Source organism: Solanum stenotomum, chromosome 12 (assembly GCF_019186545.1).
Source record: "Solanum stenotomum isolate F172 chromosome 12, ASM1918654v1, whole genome shotgun sequence".
NCBI lineage: Eukaryota > Viridiplantae > Streptophyta > Magnoliopsida > Solanales > Solanaceae > Solanum > Solanum stenotomum.
Genome location: NC_064293.1, coordinates 43,766,961 through 43,791,206, shown reverse-complemented (window position 1 = coordinate 43,791,206; position 24,246 = coordinate 43,766,961). Strand labels below are relative to the sequence as shown.

The following is a 24,246-nucleotide window of genomic DNA, read 5'->3' as shown; positions in this document are numbered from 1 at the left end:
ATGTATGGGCTTTGATTTCATTTGGTCCTTAATATATGAACTTCATGGAAATGGTCCTTTATATATTATAAATTGTGATCAATTTGGTCCTTAACCCTAAAATTAATATATATATATTTTTTGCCATCAAAATACACGAAATATGTAAAAGATGCGCTCGTTCAAGACTTTCCTTCCGCTGTTTCCAAAAATTCCAAAAGGGCACATCAATTTTTTTTAACCAAAAGGGCAAAATCGCTCATGACGGACGATTTTCTTCTGACAAAATTGACGCCGTTACTCCTTTAAAAACATAAAAATCGCTGCCGATACAATTTTTTTTTCTTTTTTCTTTAAAATCACTGCTGTGAATTTTTTTTTTTTAATAACGCTGCCCCAACAACGTTTAAAAAATAGAAATAGCTGCTATAGTAGCCATTTTCTTAAAAAAGTTAATTTTTTTTTATTAAAATTCCCGAGGCGAGAACTGCTTAAAAAAATAATGGGAAATCGCTGCCACGGCAGCGATTTCAGTAGAAAATTTTTTCCAATTGAGTTACTTTATAATTTTTTATTGTATACTTTTTGATTGCTAGTAGCAATTGGAAAATAATAATAAAAATTCTTACTGATATTGCTGCCTTGGCAACGATTATTTTTTAAAAAAATTTAACTAAAATCGCTACACGTGGAGCGATTTCCCATTATTTTTTTAAGCAGCCCTCGCCTCGAGAATTTTTAATAAAAAAAAATTAAACTTTTTAAAGAAAATGGCTGCTGTAGTAGCTATTTCTATTTTTTAAATGTTGTTGGGGCAGCGTTGTTAAAAAAAATTCACAACAGTGATTTAAAAAAAAAAAAGAAAAAAGAATTTGGACCGACAATGATTTTTATGTTTTTTAAAGGAGTAACGGCGTCAATTTTGTCAGAAAAAAATCGCTCCGTCAGGAGCGATTTTGCCCTTTTGGTTAAAAAAAATTGATGTGCCCTTTTGAAATTTTTGAAAACAGGGAAAGGAAAGTCTTGAACAAACGCATCTTTTACATATTTCATGTATTTTGACGGCAAAAAAAAGAAATTTATTAATTTTAGGTTAAAGACCAAATTGATCACAATCTATGATACATAAAGGACCATTTCCATCAAGTTCATATATTAAGGACCAAATGAAATCAAACCCATACATTAAGGACCATTTTGATCATTTTCTCCAAAGAAAACTAACTTCCAACTCCTCAATATTGTTATATTTGCGTTGGACACGTGGCAGTAGATTACAGTTAATTAACACGTGTCTTCTGCCTCCATCTTCAGACACCAACACGTGTCCAATTGGATATTTAAAATAAACATCACCGCCATTATCCATACTTTCACCTTTGCGATACAATCCTATTAATACCCCAAATCTTCTTCTTCAAATTTTGTATCAATGTTCCTTTTAGTAAAATTTGTGTGTAACATTGCAAAAATCGCAGCCTTGTTGTTCTTCATCTTTTCTTAAGCTGGTCCTCTGACTGTCTATTTAGCCAATTAATACGAAAAAATGGGTTTCGTTGGAGTTCCGATCTGTGTGCAGTGTGGCAATGCTAGCAATCCTTGTAGGTTAGTTAGTAGTATTACTTTCGACTATTAACATAATTAATTACAAAAAAAGATTAAAATGTGTATATTTTAGATTTGAAATAGTTGTATGTATGTAGGTGCAAGGTGGTGGGGCCAACACTTGGTTTCTTGGCATTTGCTGCGGCAGCAATTGTAGAATGGCCGGTTGGTGCTCTGGTTTATGTGTTCCGTCACTCCAAGGGACGCCGGATTATGGGTCATCCAGCAACCGTCATTTATCCTTCAGTCACCAACTCTATTCCTATTTAATTTAATTTTCCTTTCAACAAAGATCCGGTGCTTTGTTTGTATAATGTATGATGCTTTAAATAAGCTTTAGTCTTTTTTTTTGTGTACTTGTATCAAGTTTGGTTGGGGTTAAATAAGCTTGATGTGGACATCTATAAAATTGAGCAGTTAGTACAAATTAAATAAGAAACATGTAGAATGAAGAGTTTCCCCAATAATAATACTTCATAAGTTCGTTGCGTAGTACTGCTTTCAATATTCGATACCGAACTGTATTTAACACGGCGTATGACCGAGTGCTCTCTCTCACACACGTTATTTTGAGTTTATGGATTTTGGATAAACAAAAGAGAGACAATTTTAGATAAATTATTTGATCTATGCTTATATATATAATAATAAGTGAAACTCTTTAACAGAAGTACATATTTGATCTAATGTTGCCAATTCTGCTGATTAATTGGAAACCTCAAAGTAGGTGTAGTAAACAATATGGATTTGTTATATGCAATTTATGTTAGGCATGGTAATGGACTCAACGTTGCACATGTTATGTTTTGGTCATTGGCAATTTTTTGTCATTCAAAGTTTTTTCTTTATTTTTCATTCAAATTTTGGGTGGTCAAAATTTTACTTTGAAAGTGTTTCTAGTGTTTGTTTTTATTCAGAGACTACTCAAGTCAGTGAGTCAAGTCAACCTGACATGTTAACACTTAACTCACGGCAACCCTACATCCATTAATTTTGAATATCACTAGTCCAGTCATAGTCAATTTTCAGCCACCTTCTTTATGCAATGACCAATTTGGCCTGTTTTATATTAGAGAAACAATGACTTCAAATTTTGCTGGAAATTACTTTGTCGAGGTGAAAAGGCTCAAAGAGATATCCAATGATTCCTTTAATATGTGTTGGGTTTGAATTAACCAGGACGTGATGCAGAGGCTAATAATTATAGAACTTTTAATGACCATAAAAGGGCATAAAATTTTAATATTGGCCTAAAAATATTAGATTGTGATGCTATTGTGTTATAGTACGAAAAAAGAAAGGATCTCCTTCAAGAAAATAATGGGTATGAAAGACCATTTTCTACGAAGAAAACTTTTTTTAAAAAATAAAACAGAATTATAGTTGAATTAACTGAGGTAGGAACTACAGGCAAATGCTAACAATATTTTACCTTGAAGGAATTTCCCTGAATGTTCAACTAGTAAAAGTATTGACTTGACTTTTCTAGGTAATAGTAGAAAAGAAGTAATTCCACTCTGCCTACTTAAGTAGTATAAAGCTATAACCATAGGAAGCAATCAACCATAGCAAAATTGAATTTTCTTTCCTTTGATTGTTCCTCTGTTCTTTGTTTGTCATAAACTTCATTTACTTTTCTTTTTGATCATTTTGCTATCAATAATCTTGGTTAAAGTATCCATGATGATGGCCTTTTTATGTGGAGGCGGCTTTCACAAGAGAGAAAAGAAGAAGAGGCAGAGTGTGCAATTTGGGGGTAAAAAGCCAGTAGAAAGGCTAGAGAGCAGCATAAGTAGTAAAGCTTTATTGATGGTAAAAATGATATCTTGGAGGAAAAAAGTGGAACATGATGATGATGACGATGATGATTATCAAGTAAACTGGGAAGACGAAAACGCCTTGTGGAAGAGGACTATTATTAAAGGAGAAAAGTGTCGCCCTTTGGAATTTTCAGGCAAAATTTCATATGATGCTAATGGCAATCTTGTGCTCGATTGATCAATTTTTCAGTACTTCTGCCTTCTTTTTACCTGTTTCTTTTCTCTCTCTCTCTCTCTCTTTCTTTGGATATGTTTGATAGTTGTAATTATGTTAGGATTTAAGTTATATAAACCGATGCAAACGAAGGGAAAGAAGAAAAGAACTCAAATAATATATATATATACAGAATGGTTTACAGTTGCAGAGTTTTGGTATTTTTCATCAATTTCACTTCATTTGCTGTAGACAAAAGATTCTTGTGCACTGGTTATATTTTATTACAGAGAGTTTCAAAGTGCTGTTCCTGAAGAAAATCTTATTGAAAGCATGAAACTTACCCAATCCTTTCTTAGTAATCTCTCGTATACGCATAAACGAACATTAATTCTTAGCTCAATCTCAAAAGCTAGCTCAAAAAAACTAAAATTGCTTAAGTGTGTCATATCAGAAACCAACAACTCATTCTCTCAGCCATGTGAGACTGAACAGTATTATTTTCTTAGATGAAACTGAAAAGTTAGTTGTTTTCCTTTTCTTTGAGAAAACAACTAACTGAGCGAGATAGAAAAATCCCTGCATGTTCCATTTGATGGGGATAGGCCAACTTTCTGGCCACTCCAGCAAACAAATTGTTGAAGCCTCACTACCTTTGTGTGCCCACCAAAATCTTATCTTCTAATTCATTTTAATCCTACCTTGACACAGTGCAAAAAGTTTTTAACAAAAAATTAAGACACTATTTTTTCTACATTTCTTTCTTTTTAACACCTCCGTCAGAGATTCCACCATTTTGCTCGTGAGATGACTCGAACCCACAACTTCAGTGTTAAGGATGTTTACTATATGAGCAACCGCTCTTGTCTCCATTTTTTTGCTGGTGTTTGATTAAAAAGGAATTTCAGAAAATTTGAAGAACTTTTTTTGTTTGGTATGAAAGAAAATGTTTCCATAGAAAATTATTTATTGGAGGTAAGTCATTTTTGTTAAATTAGAGGAAAATAGGTTGATTTGAAAAATATTTTTCTAAGCATTTAAACCGATCAAACATGAAAAAATTGAAAAATGTTTTCCTTACTACCAAAAAGTGAAACTACGAAGATCAATAGTACTTACAACAACATCACCAGCAAATAAACAGATAGAGCAGAAGTTCTGTAAAACTATATGCAATTCTAGAAACTAAATTGGACCCTATAGCAAACCAATTAAGCAAAAAAGCTAACTGTCATGACTGGAATTGGGCATACAAAGATCCATAATTTTCTCAGCACCCTCTGTTTCATCTCAATCAATTTTTGTACTTCACCTCTAGGCAGCTTCATCTTCAGCTGAACCACAGCTCCATTACTTGGCTTTGGAATCGACAAATCTGAAGACAATCTTCGGCTCAACATAAGGCACTCCAGCCGGTCCTGTGCACTCATATAAACAGCAGATTTCGCCCTTGTTGTAACCTTATTCCTACTTATTTCTTCTTTAGAAACAGAGGTTGATAAGCCTTCAGATCAGGGCTGATAGTTACGTTTGTCGCTCTAATCACTTTTTCTAGGCATAAGTTTATATTTCTGTATCATAATATTTTAAAAATTATGTCCAACATGACTTCAATTTTTAAAGACGAACCTATTTAAAAGGCAAAACAAAAAAAATGTATACACCAAGAGTGCACTCGACCCATGCTAGCCTTATCTCATCTAGTGTACCTGTAGGAATAACTTGTAGTATCCAATAAAAGAAGATGACATGCATATATAATCAATAATTGGTAGAATTACCATGTGCAGTTAGGATTGATATCCTTTCTTCCTAACTTTTTAATGTCATCGACGAGATATTCAAAAGCATTGTACGATGAACCTCCTTCTCCAACACTAATTTTTGCCAACATAGATAACTTGTCAACCGATTTCTTCAACTTATCCTTATTTGTTACCATCAATTCTTTCACCACCTTCTCAATAATGTATCTGTCACAAATGTCTTTCATGTCCAACCCAATTTTCCACACCTCACCGACAAATCTACTAGTGACTCGTTGGTCCACATAAACAGCCCAACAGATCATGGGCTTTGTTTCAACAATACTTTCCATGGTCGAGTTCCATCCACTGTGAGTTAAAAATCCACCAATAGCTGGGTGGGATAGTACTTTCTCTTGTGGAGCCCAACTCACTATGTAAGCTCTTTCTTCGCAACCATCTGTTAGCTCCTTCACAAATTGGTGGCTAAACTCTTCTTCCCTCAATAAGTCGGACCTCATGACCCACAAAAATCTGATTCCACTATTTACTAATCCATGCCAAAACTCCAAAATTTCCTTCTTTGTCAAAGTTGCAAGACTTCCAAAACTTACATAGATTACTGATTCTATGGGCTGTGCATCGAGCCATTGAATTGAACTGTGATCTTCTTCCCACAAACTATTCGAAGAGGACATTGTTTTATCATCAAGCCTAGTTTTGAGTTGCAAGTGTAGCGGTCCAACCGCATACGTTTGTGGACAATGAGAGCGAATAAGAGAGAGTAACGGACCGTCTAAATCTTCAAATGTATTTAATATGAGTCCATGGGATCGAGGTATACTTTGGATTTCCTTGAGAGCAAGTTGGCAATAGAGGTCCGTTGCACAATTTGTGAGGCGATAGAATGGAAAATCACGACGCCGTAGAAGATCTTCCATGCCAGGTACATTTTCTATCAATACGTCTAAGTCATTTCCTAGGTAAATTTTTGCTTGTTAGATGGCTGACCATAAATTAGTAACATAACTCCAAATACAATACAATACAATAGCAAAAATGAAAAAGTACCTTTGAAGGGAATATCTCCAGATTGAATGAGTTTGGGGAAACAGAGGTAAACCCATAGGCAACAAGGACTAATAGTATCAAAAGAAATAACAGAAACTCCAACCTCATTACAAATATCCACTGCATAATAAAATAATCCATCAGGTATAACACACGTGACACCGGACTCTGTTAATATTTCTCTAAGAAAAGGCTCTGCCACAGCTTGCAAAGAAGTAATAAGCTCTCCAAACAGAAGAGACGACCGGGGATGGTCCTTGGGAAGACCATCGGAAATTGTCCGGAATTGAAATTTGGGATATTGCTTGAATCTTGATTCGACGTTAGTGTGACGATAGAGAAGCTTTTGATTGTGATTAGTGTTGAGGAAAGTAACTTGTAAACCAGCGAGGCAAAAAAGCTCAGCAAGTTGAAGCATGGAATTGATAGGGCTTTGTATTGGAAGGGGAAAGAGGAGAACGTGAGGACACATTATTTTTGCTTCTTCTTCTACTGTGTTGTGATGCTCCATTACTACTTCTAAGCAAAGTTCTCGATAAGATAGATATATAGCTGCTCCTTTGCTTTTATTACTGATAGAGTTTTTTAAGAATGACGACAGAAAAAGATTTGTCAAAGATACTCCGCCTAGGATTCCATTAATAAATGGAGTTGGTGCAGCTTTCCTTGTTTCTATTTCAATTTATTAATGTCACTTCTTTTTTTTATTCTTCTTATCCGATCAAAGATATATCTCAAATTATGAAAAATGATACGTGTCAATATCCATTAAATATATCTCAAATTATTTTTATGTCCATTTTTTGAGTTGTGTATACCTCATGGCTAACGGATGGACAAGGCCAATTTTATTTATATTTTTATTCAAAATTTTAAAAGAATCCATTCATTTTCAATATCCTCTAATAAAATACAATGACATTTAAAAAAAAACCAAGTTATCCCTTTATCTCCATTCAAACATAAACCCAAAACCTATTAAATCAAACAAAGAAAAAAATGTTGTTTAATTCATCTTCATTTACAGTCATTCTCCAAATAAAAATTAAAAAAATACTGTAGCATGTGTTTTCAATGAAAAACAAGAAATTCGATTTTAATTATTGGTTCATAACAATTAGTTGTTGAAACGGATTGGAAATACTACCTCACCTTTGACGAACAAGCTTCAAGCTTTAAATTGAGTTTGCAATTGAATGAAAACTTTCGAAGATCATTTGTTGTCAAAAAAGGTTGAAAATACTATAACCATTGACGAACAAAACTTTAAATTCTAAAATGGGTCTGCCACTGAATCAAAAACCACGAGCTCAAATGAATTTGTTGTTAAAATGAATTCGCTTTGAAGACCAATTGCAACCAATACGGCTGAAAACAGTAGGTAAAATAGGGATCGGGAAGTACAATTTGCTTAGGAAAGGGCAGATAAAGGTTGAAACTGAATCATGGGTTTAAAATTGAAAAAGGGGTAGGGTCTTTAGTTTTGGGTAAAAAATAAATAAAATCAAGTAAATTATTTAATGATAAAAGATATACACCATCTTAAAATATCTAACACATATCTATCATAGTTCAAAGGTATATTCTTCAATTAATTTACAAAGTTTTCAATTCTTTTCTAAGGTTTATGACCATTAAGTTCTATCTACTTTAGCATGAAAAATACCTTCTTTTATGGTTATTTTTTCGTTCATACTCCAGTCAGGGATTTTTTTATTTTTTTCCGATGATAATGCAATCTAGACAAGGATTTTATTTTTCTGGTAACACAATCTAGTATGCAAATAAAAAGGACCTTGTAATTATACCAAATATAACTGTTTTTTTTTTCTTTTGCATTAGATATATTCTTTCAAGTTTTGGTAACAAGAAGTCAACAATAACATCAAATTGAATAAAAGCTCACGTGTAAGATCTGCAAATATACACACCTTCCTATATAAAGAAAATAAATAGTTTGTTTCTGATAAATTACATCGACAATGACAATAATAATAAATTCAATATGATCCTACAAATAAAATGTACACATACCTTTTATCCCATGATAACGGCCAAAACGAAGACAAAATTAACGTAGTGGAATCAAATAAATTTGGAGGGAGAGAAAAAAACAAAATAGAAGTGGGATGGATAAGGGCTACAAGAATATTTGTCATCCTTGACGAATGATCTCAATCCTCAGCTAAACCACTAATCTATCCATTAACAGAGAATAAAAATGTTAAATAAACAAAAAAAAAAAAGAGTGAACAAAGAAGATCAATACTAACAGCAAATAAACAGCAAACAAGCACAAGTTTCTGTAAAACTATATGCAATTCTTGAAATTAGATTTTGAGCCTATTGTTTATAGTAATTGACGACCAAACAAAAAAGATGCAAAAAAAAAAACTAGTACGTAAGTTTTAGGAATTGTGCATACAAAGATCCATAATTTTCTCAGCAACCTCTGTTTCATCTCTGCTTTCTTCAATCAACTTTTGTACTACACTTCTGGGCAGCTTCATCTTCAGCTGAACAACAGCTCCATTACTCGGCTTCGAAATCGATAAATCCGAAGCCGATCTCCGGCTTAACATAAGGCACTCCAGCCGATCTTGTGCGTTCATATGAACATCAGATTTCACCCTTCTTGTAACCTTAGTAATTTCTTCTTTAGGAAACAGAGGCAATTCTACAAGAAAATATATTTTGTTCGGCTTCAGCTCTTGTTCTGCCTCTAATGGCTTAGCTCTAATCCCAAATTTCTTCACTGCTTCTGATTCCAATAAAACATGACCTGGGTAGTCTTTAACTACCTCTAACGTTGTTATTGGTGTCTTCAGTTTAAGGATTTCGCCGTTAATCTTCATCACCTTTGTCTTCTTCGTACTTCCTCCTATGTTGTTACCCATTCTCTTTCTCTTCTTTTTTTTTTTTGGTACTATGGTTCCTCCACTTATATTTTGGTATAATTATATGGACCACGAACTAACTTTTTTGTTAGTGCGTGTGCGTGTGAATTTGTGGAAATGTACTAGAAAAGCTTTTATTTAGTGCCCTATCTAGTGTATAATTAACCGGTTAAACTGAATTTCAAATATTACATTTTGAAAATTCTAATTTTCAAAATAATTTGAGATAAGGTCTTCAGACCCCATTTGTCATATTACATTGGGTGTGTTATTTGTTATAGTAGTAAAAACGCAAAGGTTGAATAACGGTGAAACTAAAAATTTCACCCGAGGTGTTTAGGATTTTAAAATAAATGTATAAAAGTAATATTGAACTATATACCTAGTTTAAATATTCAACTGTCATCCCTAAAATTGAACCTATCAATTCAAATATGGACCCGCCATGAATTATTTAACGTTTCCACTAAATCCATGATATGATTTTTCTATAATTCTATAAAGGGATCTTTTGATATATGTGGATCAAATTCTTTTAAAATTATATTTTTTGAACTAATTTATCACACAAAATTATGCGTTATAAATTTATCTTGAAATATTTCACCGTTATCCTATGTACCAAACGATTGGTATTGTACTGTATGTGTGTGTGATGATTGTACCTTACGATGGGAAGATAAATATTTTTGTAAAAGACGAAGTGGGAAAGAAGTTATTCAATTCCATCACGACAAAATTCTATCTGGCTCTGATTAGAAAGCAATAAAAGAAATGAAAGCCGACTTTTTTTGTTGTAAAATATTGATATATTGGAGGGGCAATGGGGAGTTGAGTTTTCTTTTGTTTGTGATAATCTAAGGCTAGTGGGACTATGCTTTTTTGGCGTGGTATGATTATGATTTATGGGAAGACTTAATATTATATGTATAGAGTTTTAAATCTAATTTAGTTTACTTGTAAAATTGGCAACTGTATATAGTAAACATTAGTATTTGATAACGTAAAAAATATATATAAGTAAATAACATGTTATATACTCAATGTTAAATAAATTGTGTGTATATATAACTTAAGTATAAACGGCCTTACGTTTAAGATTATCATAAAGTCCCAACCAAATTGCTTATCTGGATGTCGACAGCAGAGCGTTTCTAAATTCAAAGTCGTAATCCTTAATTTTGTGTGTTGATTAAGGAAATGTTTGCTTCTGTCACAAAGAATTTAAAATTTAATATGTTGTTTATTCATAGAAAATTCCCAGTTGAGATGGGGCTGCACCAGGGATCAGTCCTGAGCCCTTTCCTATTTGCTTTGGTGATGGACGAGTTGACGCGGTCCATTCAGGAGACGGTCCCGTGGTGTATGTTATTTGCGGATGACATAGTACTGATTGATGAGACGCGGGACAGAGTTAATGCTCGGTTGGAGGTGTGGAGACAAACGCTGGAGTCCAAAGGGTTTAGGTTGAGTAGGACCAAAACAGAATATTTGGGGTGCAAATTTAGCGATGNATTTTTGTAAAAGACGAAGTGGGAAAGAAGTTATTCAATTCCATCACGACAAAATTCTATCTGGCTCTGATTAGAAAGCAATAAAAGAAATGAAAGCCGACTTTTTTTGTTGTAAAATATTGATATATTGGAGGGGCAATGGGGAGTTGAGTTTTCTTTTGTTTGTGATAATCTAAGGCTAGTGGGACTATGCTTTTTTGGCGTGGTATGATTATGATTTATGGGAAGACTTAATATTATATGTATAGAGTTTTAAATCTAATTTAGTTTACTTGTAAAATTGGCAACTGTATATAGTAAACATTAGTATTTGATAACGTAAAAAATATATATAAGTAAATAACATGTTATATACTCAATGTTAAATAAATTGTGTGTATATATAACTTAAGTATAAACGGCCTTACGTTTAAGATTATCATAAAGTCCCAACCAAATTGCTTATCTGGATGTCGACAGCAGAGCGTTTCTAAATTCAAAGTCGTAATCCTTAATTTTGTGTGTTGATTAAGGAAATGTTTGCTTCTGTCACAAAGAATTTAAAATTTAATATGTTGTTTATTCATAGAAAAGGTCCAAGGAGGATAAGATTTTTCGGTTACACTTGCAATTGCTATTTAAATGAAAGTATCAATTGATGCTACTTGTACGGTGAGGCCAAAGGAGAAAAAAAGCAAAACAAACTTTTCACAATTAGTCACTGTATTCAATGGCAAAGTCTGCAATTTCGTTAAGAGTGTTCAAAATTTGATAATTTATAGCTAAACTTTGACTAAAATAACTCTCTAAACAAGGCGAATGGGAATGTTCAACTCCGCTTTATTAATATATACTATAAAAAGGTGTTAATATGATCTTATAATTAGTCTTAAGATATGGGCTGACGTTTGTGGTGATGCTTGGAAAATTCTTTTACGTTTAGAGTATTCAAGATCTCATTGAAAACGTTTTAAGTCTTTTTCATGTTCTGAAGTCTAGCTAATGCTCCTTATTTCATATAATTATATTTTTTAAACAATAACAATGTTGGATAAGTTTACACACATCTCAATTAATTTTTCATCATTAAGTCTTAAATTAAGTGATTACGAATTGATTAGAATATCCTGGAGCATATTTGGAGATCCACATTTTATTAATGCTTAGCTGAGGTTATAAATGATTTTCATGTCATGATTTTAAAAAAATGAAGTTACAAGGATAGTGATAAAGTCTGCATACATCTCACTTTATACATTGGTAAGGAGAAAGGGCATGAACATCTGGAGGTATATGCTAGATTTGTTGTCAATTACAACTCAACATTCCCAAAAAACAATATGCATACTCACAATATCTAGATTTCAAAATAAATAGGAAAGTTAAGCTAATTGCTCAAACATTTGTTCATGAATGGATAGAAAAGCATGTTGAATAATAGAAATTTAAGGTATGATGTATACACTTGTCGACTGTTTGTCAATGAGGACATGGAGCTTGATGACAACAAAAACTTCTTCCTCTCTACTAAGTTTCTGCAATTCTATGTCTCTGTGAACTTTAGTAAACATTCAGCAGCAGGAATCCTAAGGCATAATACCTAAATCAAAGCTAGGAATGCTATTAGGAGCAAAACATAAAATAACAACTACAACGAATATCAAGTAGTGGATTTTTCTTTTTAAAAGAAGGCTAAGCCACATGGAAAACGCGGTATCTATCCTCTGGAGGCAAGCAGGCTGGCCTTGATAAACAGTGTGTTAGAGCCATTCCAAACCACAGTGATCTCTTGATATTTGAAGTTCCAGCAAANTCAGCAGCAGGAATCCTAAGGCATAATACCTAATCAAAGCTAGGAATGCTATTAGGAGCAAAACATAAAAGAACAACTACAACGAATATCAAGTGGTGGATTTTCTTTTTAAAAGAAGGCTAAGCCACATGGAAAACGCGGTATCTATCCTCTGGAGGTAGGCAGGCTGGCCTTGATAAACAGTGTGTTAGAGCCATTCCAAACCACAGTGATCTCTTAATATTTGAAGTTCCAGCAAAAGTGAACAATTGGTTACGAGGTTCTCTGGATGAGGGGAATTAATTCATCTTACAGCATGGAAGCTAAGGCCAAGATAGGGAGGAGGTATTTTGGCAGCACAAAACTGAGACACCAGACAAGAAGCAGTCATGGAATTTTGCAATTCCAAATTGATGTTTCTGAGAGAACAGCTAACAACAGGATAAAGGGACTAGTTTCAAACGATCACATCCCTTGGAATGAGTCTATTGAAACAAGAATAGCAAAGGGTGAGAGGTATTCTCCCAAACATGCATTTATTAAAGTTGGAGATGACAGGAGAATTAGATTTTTGGTCTCCGATTTAGACTGCAAAATCAAAGCCCGGGGAGAGATTTCCAGATTTATAGAGATCACAGGTTATCTGGAAAGTAGGATAGCTGAGAATTAAGAACAAACCAGTCAGTCATAAAGTTGGGACATAACATTTTAGAAGTGTGAAGTGGACTAGATCTATGACCAGCTTGTTTTGTCGCAAAACGAAGTGTATTTGCATCACTACCAGGATGGAATAACATGGAAAGGAGAAAGACAATGAAGAGACTGCCTAGTCTTTCTATCAAATACTAGTTTATACTTGAGCACGAAAAATTAAGTCGGACATGACTTCAATTTTTAAAGAGGAACCTATTTAAAAGGCCAAACATACAATTTTATACACTTCACATTGAGCTCGACCCATGCTAACGCGGGCTTTATCTCATCTAGTGTACCTGTATGAATAACTTGTAGTATCCGCTAAAAGAAGAAGAAAATAATATAATCTTTGTCTACAAAATAATGATTGGTAGCATTACCCTGTTTATCCTATGCTGTTAGGATTGATATCCTTGTCTCTTCTGCCTAACTTTTTAATGTCATCGACCAGATATTCAAAAGCATTGTACGATGAACCTCCTTCTCCAACACTAATTTCTGCCAACATAGATAACTTGTCAACCGATTTCTTCAACTTCTCCTTATTTGTTACCATCAAATCTTTCACCACCTTCTCAATATTGTCTCTATCACAAATGTCTTTCATGTCCAACCCAATTTTCCACACCTCACCGACGAATCTACTAGTGACTCGTTGGTCCACATAAACAGCCCAACAGATCATAGGCTTTCTTTCAACAATACTTTCCATGGTCGAGTTCCATCCACTGTGAGTTAAAAATCCACCAATAGCTGGGTGGGATAGTACTTTCTCTTGTGGAGCCCAACTCACTATGTAGGCTCTTTCTTTGCAACCGGCTGCTAGCTCCTTCACAAATTGGTGGCTAAACTCTTCTTCCCTCAATAAGTCGGACCTCATGACCCACAAAAATCTGATTCCACTATTTACTAATCCATGCCAAAACTCCAACATTTCCTCCTTTGTCAAAGTTGCAAGACTTCCAAAACTTACATAGATTACTGATTCTATGGGCTGTGCATCAAGCCATTGAATTGAACTGTGATCTTCTTCCCACAAACTATTTGAAGAGGACATTCTTTTATCAGCAAGCCTAGTTTTGAGTTGCAAGTGTAGCGGCCCAACAGCATACGTTTGTGGACAATGAGAGCGAATGTGAGATAGTAATGGACCGTCCAAATCTTCAAATGTATTTAATATGAGTCCATGGGATCGAGGTATACTTTGGATTTCCTTGAGAGCAAGTTGGCAATAGAGGTCCGTTGCACAATTTGTGAGGCGATAGAATGGAAAATCGCGACGCCGGAGAAGATCTTCCATGCCAGGTACATTTTCTATCAACATGTCCAAATCATCATTTCCTTAACAACATAGGTAAATTTTTGCTTGTTAGATGATCAGTAACATAACTCCAAATAAAATAGCAAAAATTCATCTAAGTAAAATGAAATTGTTTCTACTTGGAAGAAGCTAGCTAATGAAACATACTAGATGTAATACTAAACTCTAAATTTTGAAAATGTATTTTTAAATATCTGTTATATTGACAAAAATTTCAAGTTGCAAAAATAGAAGATGAAGTTTTTTCGGAAAATGAAAAGTACCTTTGAAGGGAATATCTCCAGTTTGAATGAGTTTGGGGAAACAGAGGTAAACCCAGAGGCAACAAGGACTAATAGTATCAAAAGAAATAACAGAAACTCCAACCTCATTACAAATATCCACTGCATAATAAAATAATCCATCAGGTATAACACACGTGACACCGGACTCTGTTAATATATCTTTAAGAAAAGGCTCTGCCACAGCTTGCAAGGAATTAATAAGGTCTTCAAACATAGGAAAGGAGCGGGGATGATCGTCGGGAAGACCATCGGAAATTGTCCGGAATTGAAATTTAGGATATTGCCTGAATCTAGATTCGACGTTGGTATGACGGTAGAGAAGCTGTTGATTGTGATTAGTGTTAAGGAAAGTAACTTGTAAACCGGCGAGGCAAAAAAGCTCGGCAAGTTGAAGCATGGAGTTGATAGGGCTTTGTATTGGAAGAGGGAAGAGGAGCACATGAGGACACATTATTTTTGCTTCTATTGTGTTGTGATGCTCCATTACTACGAGTGGGAGATAAGATAGACAGATAGATATATTTCTTCTTTTGCTACTAATAATAAGTTTTCTTTTTACCAAGGCGATGACGACACAAAAAAGATTTCTCAAAGATACTCACCCAATAGATGGACCTTCTTTCTACTTCAATTCATTAATGCCACTTACTTTTACCTTACCTTTTTTTTTTTACCAAGAAAAAGAAAGGAGCATTTCGAGAAATACTTACCTTTTACCTTTTCCTTTTTTCGTTTCAACTGTGTGAGGAGACTGTAACGAGTTGGGAGTTAGGGTTACGCTTAGATTCGGGTCACTTTAGTGGAGAAGAAATGCTTAGCGTACATTTTAGTGATACTATCTAGGAAAAATTGTATATAATAACAAATTATTAATTCAAATTAAATGCTATAAATATATTTTGATTTAATTATATTTCATAGCAAACTGTTGTTATTTCGTCTCTCTCCTGGTGAATCTCGCTCGCCATTCTCGTTCTCTCCCTCCCCTCTCTCGCTTTTTATACAAACGCAAATGTATAAAATGCGTTTGTGTTTGTATAAAGCGATAGAAAATTGTATAAATACATATATTTTCATTCCCCTCTCCCAGATCTCGCTCGCTTACTCGCCTCTCTCACTTTATACAAAAACGCAAATGTATAAAATGCGTTTGTGTTTGTATAAAGCAAGAGAAAATTTTATATATACATATATTTTCATTCCCCTCTCCTAGATCTCGCTCGCCACTCTCCCACATCTCACTCACCACTCTCCCACATCTCGCTCGCTCACTCGTCTCTCTCACTTTATACAAACACAAATGTATACATTGTGTTTGTGTTTGTATAAAGCGAGAAAAAATTATATATACAAATACAAATGCATATATTTTCGTCCTATACACTTATGATTATACAAATACGATCTTCCCCTGCCCAGATTTTTTTTTGTCTTTCTCGCTTTATACAAACACAATTTATACAATTGATCTTTTGTATATGTATATCAAAGCAGATTATACAATTGCTTTCTTTTGTATATGTATAGCGAAATTATACAACTGCTTTCTTTTGTATATGTATAGCGAAATATACATATTTATGTTTGTTATGGAGCGCAATTATGCAAATTATAGTTATAGTATACAAATATGATTTTTGTGTTTGTTGTATGTGGAATTTTCATCAAAAAATAATAATTGCATTTAAAATTTAATGTTTGGATATATTTAATAAATTTTTCAATACAAATAGACTACACATTATTTGAGCAAAAATTATTATGTTTAGCTGAACCTTGTATCCAGACTTGTAGCTTCGCTTGTGACATTATTAATACTCTGTCATGTTAGGTCTCATTTATTTGGCAAAAAGTCAACAAATGCATACTTTTGTATTTAATATTTCATTTATCATATGGATAATTTTGAAACATTGCAAAATCTTTTCTTATTGAGTAAAACTATATGATTTATTTGATCAAATTTCTAAAACTAATTTATTTTGAAAAATGTTTTTTAAAAGAAAATATCTTTGATAATAAGTAATTTGTATTTGATCAATAATTTTTAAAAAGTACTTTTGAGTAGAAATTAATCTTTGACCAAACTTTTTTAAATTGTTTCTAAATCAAGCATTTTTTTTAAAAAAAAACTACTTTTAAAATTTTTGAAAAAAAAAACAGTTTTTACTAGTCTGAAAAACACTTATTTTTTCTCTTTATAAATTGCTTAAACACTTCACTTTTTTAAAATTAGCACTTTTTAACCCCTCAAAATTTGACCAAACGTAATAGTCTCATTTAATACAGAGTATATTAATTCTTAATTTGAGTTTGTTTTCTTTTCTTTTCTTTTCTTTTGTTTGATGTTAATTTATCGAGCAACTTTCACATATAGCAAACACAAAAATCATATTTGTATGATATAGCTATAACTATTAATATGTATATTTCGCTACACATATATACAAAAGAAACAATTGTATAATCTGGGTAGGGGAATATCTCTATTTGTATAATCATAAGTGTATAGGACGAAAATATATGTATTTGTATTTGTATATACAATTTTATTTCGCTTTATACAAACACAAACGCAATATACATTTTTGTTTGTATAAAGTGAGAGTGGCGAGCGAGATCTGGGAGAGGGGAACGAAAATATATGATATATACAATTTTCTCTCGCTTTATACAAACACAAACGCATTTTATACATTTACGTTTGTATAAAAACAAGAGAGGCGGGGGAGAGACTGCCGAGAGTGACGAGCGAAATTCATCAGGGAGGGAGGCGAAATAGCAACAGTTTGTTATGGGGTACAATTAAATAAACTGTGATTATGACATTTATTTGAATTATTAATTTATTATTATATACAATTTTCCCTTGTTTATTTTGGGTTGTACGTGTATGTTCTCTTTCTTTTCGATGATAAAATGGCCCATTGGATCTTTAATTTTTTGGGAAAATTGTACATAATTGCAAACTATTAATTCAAATTAAATCGTATAACCACACTTTGATTTAATTGTGCCCTGTAGCAAACTGTTTGTCAGTCGTCTCTCTCCCTCAAACTCTCGTTCGCCATTCTCCCTCTCTCGCTCGCTCTCTCTGTCGCTCGCCTCTCTTGCTTTATACAAACAAAAATGTATAAATTGTGTTTACGTTTGTATAAAGTAAGAGAAAATTGTATATACACATGCAAATACATATATCTTCATCCTATACACTTATAACTCTACAATACAAATATTTCTCTGTCCAGTTTTCTTTTGCCTTTCTCTCTTTCTCGCTTTATACAAACACAGATTATAAAAAATACAATGTATAATTTATGTTTGTATAAAGCGAGAGAGAGAACGATATTTGATGTACAAACGTTTTATTTCGATTCATTGTATACAAATTCAATTTTTATACAGATATACAAACACATAAAATTAAATTGAAAGACTCTTAACGATTTATACAAACGAGAGACTGACAACAATTTATACAAATGGCCTGCCAGCGAAATTATACAAATCTGAAGATGAGCCAACGAATTATACGGTTGCTTCTTTTGTATATATGTATAGCGAAATAGCCTAGTCATAGCATGTTTGCTATGAAGCATAATTATGCAAACTTTGCTATAACATACAAATATGAATTTTGTGTTTACTATATGTGAAAGTTGCTCATTTTTTAAAGGTTAAAGTATTCATTACCCCCCTGAACTTGAAGCTTTTTATTCGGTGTACACCTAAACTATATTCCGTTTTAATTACCCCCCCTCGCGAACTTGTTTATTCCTCTATCGCGTACACCTTTATTGTCCACCTGGTGTAGAAATTGACAACACACTCTACTAGGTGCATGAGGAAGTGATTTTTTGCCACATCATAAAGCTACAACGGTAAAAAAAACATAAAATATCCATTTTTCTTTAATATTTGGCATATTTTAAATGAAAAATAGGGCAAAATGTAAATGAAAAGTAAAGGAAACAAAGATTAACACTTACTTGGTAAAAATTTCAGACAAATTTGAAATTTAATCGACCAATTTCACGTCTAGAAAAACCCAAATCCAGAAGGAGTTCCGCGAAATCAACCCTTATTCAAAAATAACTTTTAAAACAATGAATGCTTGATATTTATTTTTTGCCATATTAATTTATTGAGGTGGCATTATTTATCCAGGTGGAAATCAACATCACTACTTTTGCCAGTTGTCGCACGTGTTGTCACAATATGAGCAGGTGGACAAAAAAGGTGTACGTGATGGAGGAATAAACAAGTTCAAGAGGTAATTAAAACGGAATATAGTTTAGGTGTACACCGAATAAAAAACTTCAAGTTCAGGGGGATAATAAATACTTTAGCCTTTTAAAAAAAACAGTATATTAATTCTAATACTATTGTATAACATATTTGGTCACCTACTTTTGATTTTCTCATAATAAAATATACATACGTTTCATTCGTAAAATAGGAATGCATGTATTTATTTTTTATTTTTAGCTTTCATTTGATGTTTGGTCCGGTTAATTTTGATTCATGGCGCATGGGGATGAGCATAAAGTACCGAAAACTAAATTATTGAACCAAATTAAAAAAATTTATAATTTGATATTTGGCATGGTATTTGAGAGAATTTTTAGAATTATGATATTTAAGTTTGGGTTTGGTATGAAATATTAGTACCACTTGATATTTGGTATTTCACCGAATTATTTACTTAACGAATGTCATATATTAACATGTTCATTGCTTATTAATACAAGTCCAAAAAGAAAGTTAAAGAATAAACATAAACAACCAAACACATATGTCTTTTAGTTATATTAATTTGCTTTTCTTACTTGTTGATCTTTTATTATACCGTGTCTCCCCATAAAAGTAGAGTTGTCAATATGGGCTAGCCCACCCCATCCGGGCTAATCCATACAAGTTTTGACATTTTATGGGTCAGGCCAGGCTAGCCCATTTTTGGTGTGGGCCAGAATACGGTCGGCCCAATCCACAAGTACGTGGGCCATAGGCTTGCCGGGCCAGCCCACTTTTTTAAAAGTTATATATTTTTTATAATTATTAAATTAAATTATAAATTATAATTAAAAAATATTATCATAAATATCGATACAACAATATTACATGGTGTTAATGTTACTACTTGTTAATCAAATCCACAAATAAAATTATCTTTATAATATTTATTAAGTCTTTTTTAAGTAAAAGTATAAATATCTAAATAGAAATATTAACCTAACTATTTTGCAATGATCACAATAAAACACAAAAAATATGACAATATTTCAACCATAAAAAAGTAAAAGATAAACTCCTTAAAAAATCATGAAACTTATGGCGTATCTAACACTTCATGAAACCTATGGCGTAACGAACACTTCATGATCATCTTCATCAAGCATGTCTGAATCAACCTGTGGGAAGGTTGTCTTAACATCTTTATTTTCATCTGCAATTTATATGCGGTTTCAATTAGTTAAATATTAAAAAATAACTAAATTGAGAATTATAATATTTAAATGTACACAAAAATATATTACCAGTTTGAGAAAAACCATGTAACCAGTTTTGAGTAGCAACAAGTGTTTGGACATTTTCATGGTGAATGCAACTTCTATACTTAGTGATTTCCTAAAAAACTTTAAATAGATTTTGAGTTTGGATCTCTTTAATTTTAAATTTTAATATTATATTATATTTTTTAATTAATTTTTATTGGCCCACGGGCCAGCCCTACCTATATTTTTCAAGCCCCACAAATCAGCAGACTTATTCAGATCGGGCCAACATGCCTAGCCTATATTGACGTCTCTACATAAAAAATAGAATTAATTGGAGAAATAATATCAACTTTGTAATACAATTGACTATAACTTCAATATAGTATTACTAAACACTGTACCAAATCGAAGTTTAATTTACGGATTACTGAATCGAAATTTTAAATTTTGATATTTGGTATCTATTTTTAACTACCAATTACCTAATTATTGAACCCAAAATTTAAGAATCCCAAATTAAATACCGTACGCCATGAAAATTTATTTAATAAGGAGTGCTACTTTCGACTATGACGCAAATTCAGAAGAGTGAAGACCTCTGATTAAGAAAAACTTTGTGTCAACCTCTGATTAATATAAAACGCTTGTGACAAAATTAATTTTTACCATAGTAGAAATTATGGAGTTGGCTAATTTCGTAGACCGTACGCAACCTCTCATTTCCAACTTCCTATATATACCGCAACCCTAAAATATATTTGACTCGTTAGTAATCTCTATCTCAAATTAAACACACTCATGACTCACCTAACAGACTCAGTCAGAGAATCTACCTAACATCAAATCTCCAAGTCGCAATATTTTAATCCCAAAAAAGACTTTTGATCACTATTATTGCAGGGTTTGGAGACTATAATACAGTATTAATTTAATGCTAACATCATTGAATTTCAAAGCTTAATCTTCTATATAATATATGTTTGTTTCTCCACTCATCGCTCGAATTGGATCCAGTTCAATCCGAAGCTTGTCGAATTTCAGGTGAAGTTCCTCATCTTTTATGTATATGTATTACTAGTAGTGTGGGTGATTATTTTTGGGAGTAATTGAAGTAATTTTGCAGAACCAAGTGCTTGAAGCAATTGCACATGGCCCAACCACCGATCCTGGCGTTAGCAATTCCATCGGATACCGGTCGTGTCCTCAGCATTCAGTCGCATACTGTTCAGGTACCCCTGTTTTTTCCTGGCTTGGTCATCAATAAGTGCCCCCTCGATCCCAATTTTAGTTGGAGTGAGTAGACTAGCATTTGCTCAGATTTTATGACACGAGAGTTTGAACATAACTTAATTTTCAACAACTAGCTAATGTGCTATGTAGACTAATTATAGTTAGCAGCTCTTTAAATAGGTGAAATAGTTTAGGATATGGATAGACAGTGACGGAGCTAGTATTTTTAATAAAGGGTTCAAAATATGAAGAAGTACACATACGAACTAAACGAAGGGGGTTCGACATCTACTGTATATACATAATTTTTTTTTTTAACCATGTATAAATAGTAATATTTTCCACCGAAGGGGTTCATCACATACTGCTGGCTCCGCCCCTGCTGATAGAAACTTCCACCTTGTTTTCAGTGGTAGACTGGTAGTATTCAGGATTTTCACTTAAGGGTTCGAAAAAAAAAGAAAGTAGTGTCTTGCTATTTGAACTTGGAACCTCATGGTGATTTTTGACCTTCTAAACCACTGAGTCAATCTTTAGTCTTGTATTGAGGGGATTTTAAAATCTATACATATGCACTAAAATTTTGAAACACACCTTATATGTAATGTAATTTTTTGCCGAGAGGGCGAGGGTTTGCCCCCTCTTAGATCTGCCCCTGCTTGTTTTGTACAAATACCTTTCTGTGCAAGTACTGAGTGTTGAAGTATGTCCTGCACGAGTATCATAACTTGCATTGCAGCACATGCTACCAGTCGTGAAGCCAATTTTTGTACTTCCTGATATCTTCTGCACTTGAGATGATTACTTAATTTTGTACAGTGCATGCTATGTGAACTAAAAGTTTCAATGTGAATATGTATCTACTATTTGTCTTGATAGGTATACATGATTAAGATTGTTACCTGATGAGCGCAAAATCATAGTATAAACCGAACGCTTTGCTAGCCAAGGATAGGATAGTATTAACATTGTATTGACATGGATTGGTTCGAATAATAAATCAAACAACTTGCTAACAATTATTCAGGGGATAGAAACTTGAATTTATTGTGGTTGAAAACTACGATTAACGACTAATAATGTAAATTAAGACTAGTGATCACAAGAGCAATGATTACTACAGGTGCAAGACAATAATTTGGATATGATTTTGTTCAATATACACGTTTAGTCCTATCGATTCTCACTAATTCGATAGTTAATTAGAGTAGTCTTAAGGTTGAAATTTTTCTTTGTATTAAATCTAAACTTTAAATGAGAAACTAATTAAAGCACATTGAATTTAGATATGCACAAACATGGGTAAGGTTTAATCTTAGGAAAAAATGTCTTTCAAATATTTTTTCCTCTTGGTTCAATCAACGATTTCAACAAGCTCTTTCAGTTACTTGAAAGAAATAATAAATCAAATTAATCAAGTTAGTGCAGAGATATTCACTAATTCATTCCTCTTTTGATTAAATAAAATAATGAACAAAGCCATAATTTAATTCAACCCCAATATCGAGTTCAAGCATAAAAATGAGAATTAAAATCCACAATAATTTATGAATACACCATGTCTGTCAAAACCCTACAGCAAGCTACTCCATAATAATAGGAAAGAACATAGAAGAAGAAGAATGAGGAAACAATACAATCAATGATTAATCCGATCCGTATTGAATCGAATCGTGATGGGCAGTAGTGAATTCCGGGGTTCCTATGCTCTTTTCTATGCTCCTCCATGCTTCCTTGGTCAAAAGTTCAGTTAAAAGTTAAAACCGTTCTTAGGGTGTATTTTTAGATGTATTTATAGATGTAAGGAAAGTCTCTGCATTGCTAGAATTTAAATGTAATTGGTTACATAGTACAACATAACATAAACTCTAAACCAGTAAAATTCCTCATCTCTGCCACAATAAAGTGAGTTCATCAAAAAGAATCATTTGACATGAAATCTCCTTCTGTATCATTCTTCATATGACATGGAATCTCTTTCTATTTCATTCTTAGTGATAAGTATGATTTTGGTATTTCGTTAAATGTTTTTGCTCAAGCACTGAGTAAGCAGTTCCCAGAATGTATTTGATTCTCCACTAATTCAAATGTCAGCATGTTTACAGCTATATGACTTTAGGAGTCATTTGGTCATTCTAGGAGTTTGAGCTGACATCCATTTAGCTCCATATCTTTCAAGGTGTTAATTAACCACCTGCATGGTGGTTGATTTTTTAAATTGAAATGACGCTCACAGAAGAATAGAAACCTTGATCTCTTGTATAATTATTGTAGTACTTATCATCAAAACTTTACCTTATCAGTAAAAAAAGAAAGGAAGGGAAGGATAGAAAACCTTGATCTTTTAACTATTGACTATGAAATCTTTGTCAAAAATAAAAATAAAAATACTATTGACTATGAGTTTATGATGTTAGATTATTGATACTCTTTTGGTGTTCCTCACACATTATTGTGTATATTAATATTTGATCAGGAGGTTATTTTCCAAATTTTGCTTTTACTTAGGGATATGTGGGCAACAAGTCAGCAGTATTCCCCCTCCAACTGTTGGGCTATGATGTGGACCCAATCAATTCTGTACAGTTCTCAAATCACACAGGCAAGCTGCTTATATCACTTCATTCAAGAATCTGATGCCTGAAATACGGTGCGAGGTCA

At 33.0% G+C, this 24,246-nt stretch overlaps 5 protein-coding genes across 9 annotated transcripts in view; 2 read left to right on the top strand and 3 right to left on the bottom strand.

Annotated features, from left to right (window-relative positions):
• Positions 1-1,431: 1,431 nt before the first annotated feature.
• On the top strand, positions 1,432-1,889 carry LOC125848893 (uncharacterized). The gene is made up of 2 exons (XM_049528859.1): positions 1,432-1,584; positions 1,683-1,889. Exons 1-2 carry the CDS (start codon positions 1,526-1,528, stop codon positions 1,852-1,854), a joined length of 231 nt encoding a protein of 76 aa, XP_049384816.1. The 5' UTR covers positions 1,432-1,525; the 3' UTR covers positions 1,855-1,889.
• A 1,264-nt stretch (positions 1,890-3,153) lies between these two features.
• LOC125847584 (pyridoxal kinase) overlaps positions 3,154-24,246 on the top strand; it is a 28,564-nt gene continuing 7,471 nt past the window's right edge. Inside the window, exons 1-4 of one of the 3 annotated variants that reach the window (XM_049527210.1) lie at positions 3,154-3,635; positions 21,330-21,396; positions 21,479-21,584; positions 24,094-24,187. In XM_049527210.1, the coding sequence (XP_049383167.1) occupies positions 3,551-3,635; positions 21,330-21,396; positions 21,479-21,584; positions 24,094-24,187 (352 nt within the window). In that variant the 5' untranslated portion in view covers positions 3,154-3,550. Of the gene's footprint in view, positions 3,636-21,124; positions 21,400-21,478; positions 21,585-24,093; positions 24,193-24,246 lie in introns of those variants that run through there. The other 2 variants (XM_049527212.1, XM_049527211.1) reach the window with 2 other exon arrangements.
• LOC125849407 (7-deoxyloganetic acid glucosyltransferase-like) lies at positions 4,770-6,885 on the bottom strand. Its single transcript, XM_049529480.1, has 3 exons — positions 6,375-6,885; positions 5,340-6,282; positions 4,770-5,025 (listed from the first exon to the last, which is right to left on the bottom strand). Exons 1-3 carry the CDS (start codon positions 6,883-6,885, stop codon positions 4,770-4,772), a joined length of 1,710 nt encoding a protein of 569 aa, XP_049385437.1.
• LOC125847595 (uncharacterized protein At1g66480-like) lies at positions 8,627-9,312 on the bottom strand. The gene has a single exon (XM_049527234.1). It carries the CDS (start codon positions 9,269-9,271, stop codon positions 8,783-8,785), a length of 489 nt encoding a protein of 162 aa, XP_049383191.1. The 5' UTR covers positions 9,272-9,312; the 3' UTR covers positions 8,627-8,782.
• LOC125847577 (7-deoxyloganetic acid glucosyltransferase-like) lies at positions 12,179-15,369 on the bottom strand. Of its 3 annotated transcripts, none has more exons than XM_049527200.1 (3): positions 14,837-15,369; positions 13,633-14,593; positions 12,179-12,364 (listed from the first exon to the last, which is right to left on the bottom strand). In XM_049527200.1, exons 1-2 carry the CDS (start codon positions 15,339-15,341, stop codon positions 13,638-13,640), a joined length of 1,461 nt encoding a protein of 486 aa, XP_049383157.1. In that variant the 5' UTR covers positions 15,342-15,369; the 3' UTR covers positions 12,179-12,364; positions 13,633-13,637. The 3 variants fall into 3 exon arrangements, with proteins under 3 accessions (XP_049383157.1, XP_049383158.1, XP_049383156.1); XM_049527201.1 differs by lacking the exon at positions 12,179-12,364 and adding an exon at positions 12,668-13,215; XM_049527199.1 differs by lacking the exon at positions 12,179-12,364 and having other exon boundaries at positions 13,443-14,593; positions 14,837-15,368.

Excerpts from the sequence above, each read along its gene's own strand:
- LOC125847577 (XM_049527200.1), bottom strand. The coding sequence starts at position 15,341 with ATGGAGCATCACAACACAATAGAAGCAAAAATAATGTGTCCTCATGTG. Across the intron at positions 14,594-14,836 it reads TGGAGATATTCCCTTCAAAG|GAAATGATGATTTGGACATG; the intron begins GTACTTTTCATT and ends TATGTTGTTAAG.
- LOC125848893 (XM_049528859.1), top strand. The coding sequence starts at position 1,526 with ATGGGTTTCGTTGGAGTTCCGATCTGTGTGCAGTGTGGCAATGCTAGC. Across the intron at positions 1,585-1,682 it reads AATGCTAGCAATCCTTGTAG|GTGCAAGGTGGTGGGGCCAA; the intron begins GTTAGTTAGTAG and ends GTATGTATGTAG.
- LOC125849407 (XM_049529480.1), bottom strand. The coding sequence starts at position 6,885 with ATGGAGCATCACAACACAGTAGAAGAAGAAGCAAAAATAATGTGTCCT. Across the intron at positions 6,283-6,374 it reads TGGAGATATTCCCTTCAAAG|GAAATGACTTAGACGTATTG; the intron begins GTACTTTTTCAT and ends AAATTTACCTAG. Across the intron at positions 5,026-5,339 it reads ATCAATCCTAACTGCACATG|GAATAAGGTTACAACAAGGG; the intron begins GTAATTCTACCA and ends AGAAATAAGTAG.
- LOC125847595 (XM_049527234.1), bottom strand. The coding sequence starts at position 9,271 with ATGGGTAACAACATAGGAGGAAGTACGAAGAAGACAAAGGTGATGAAG.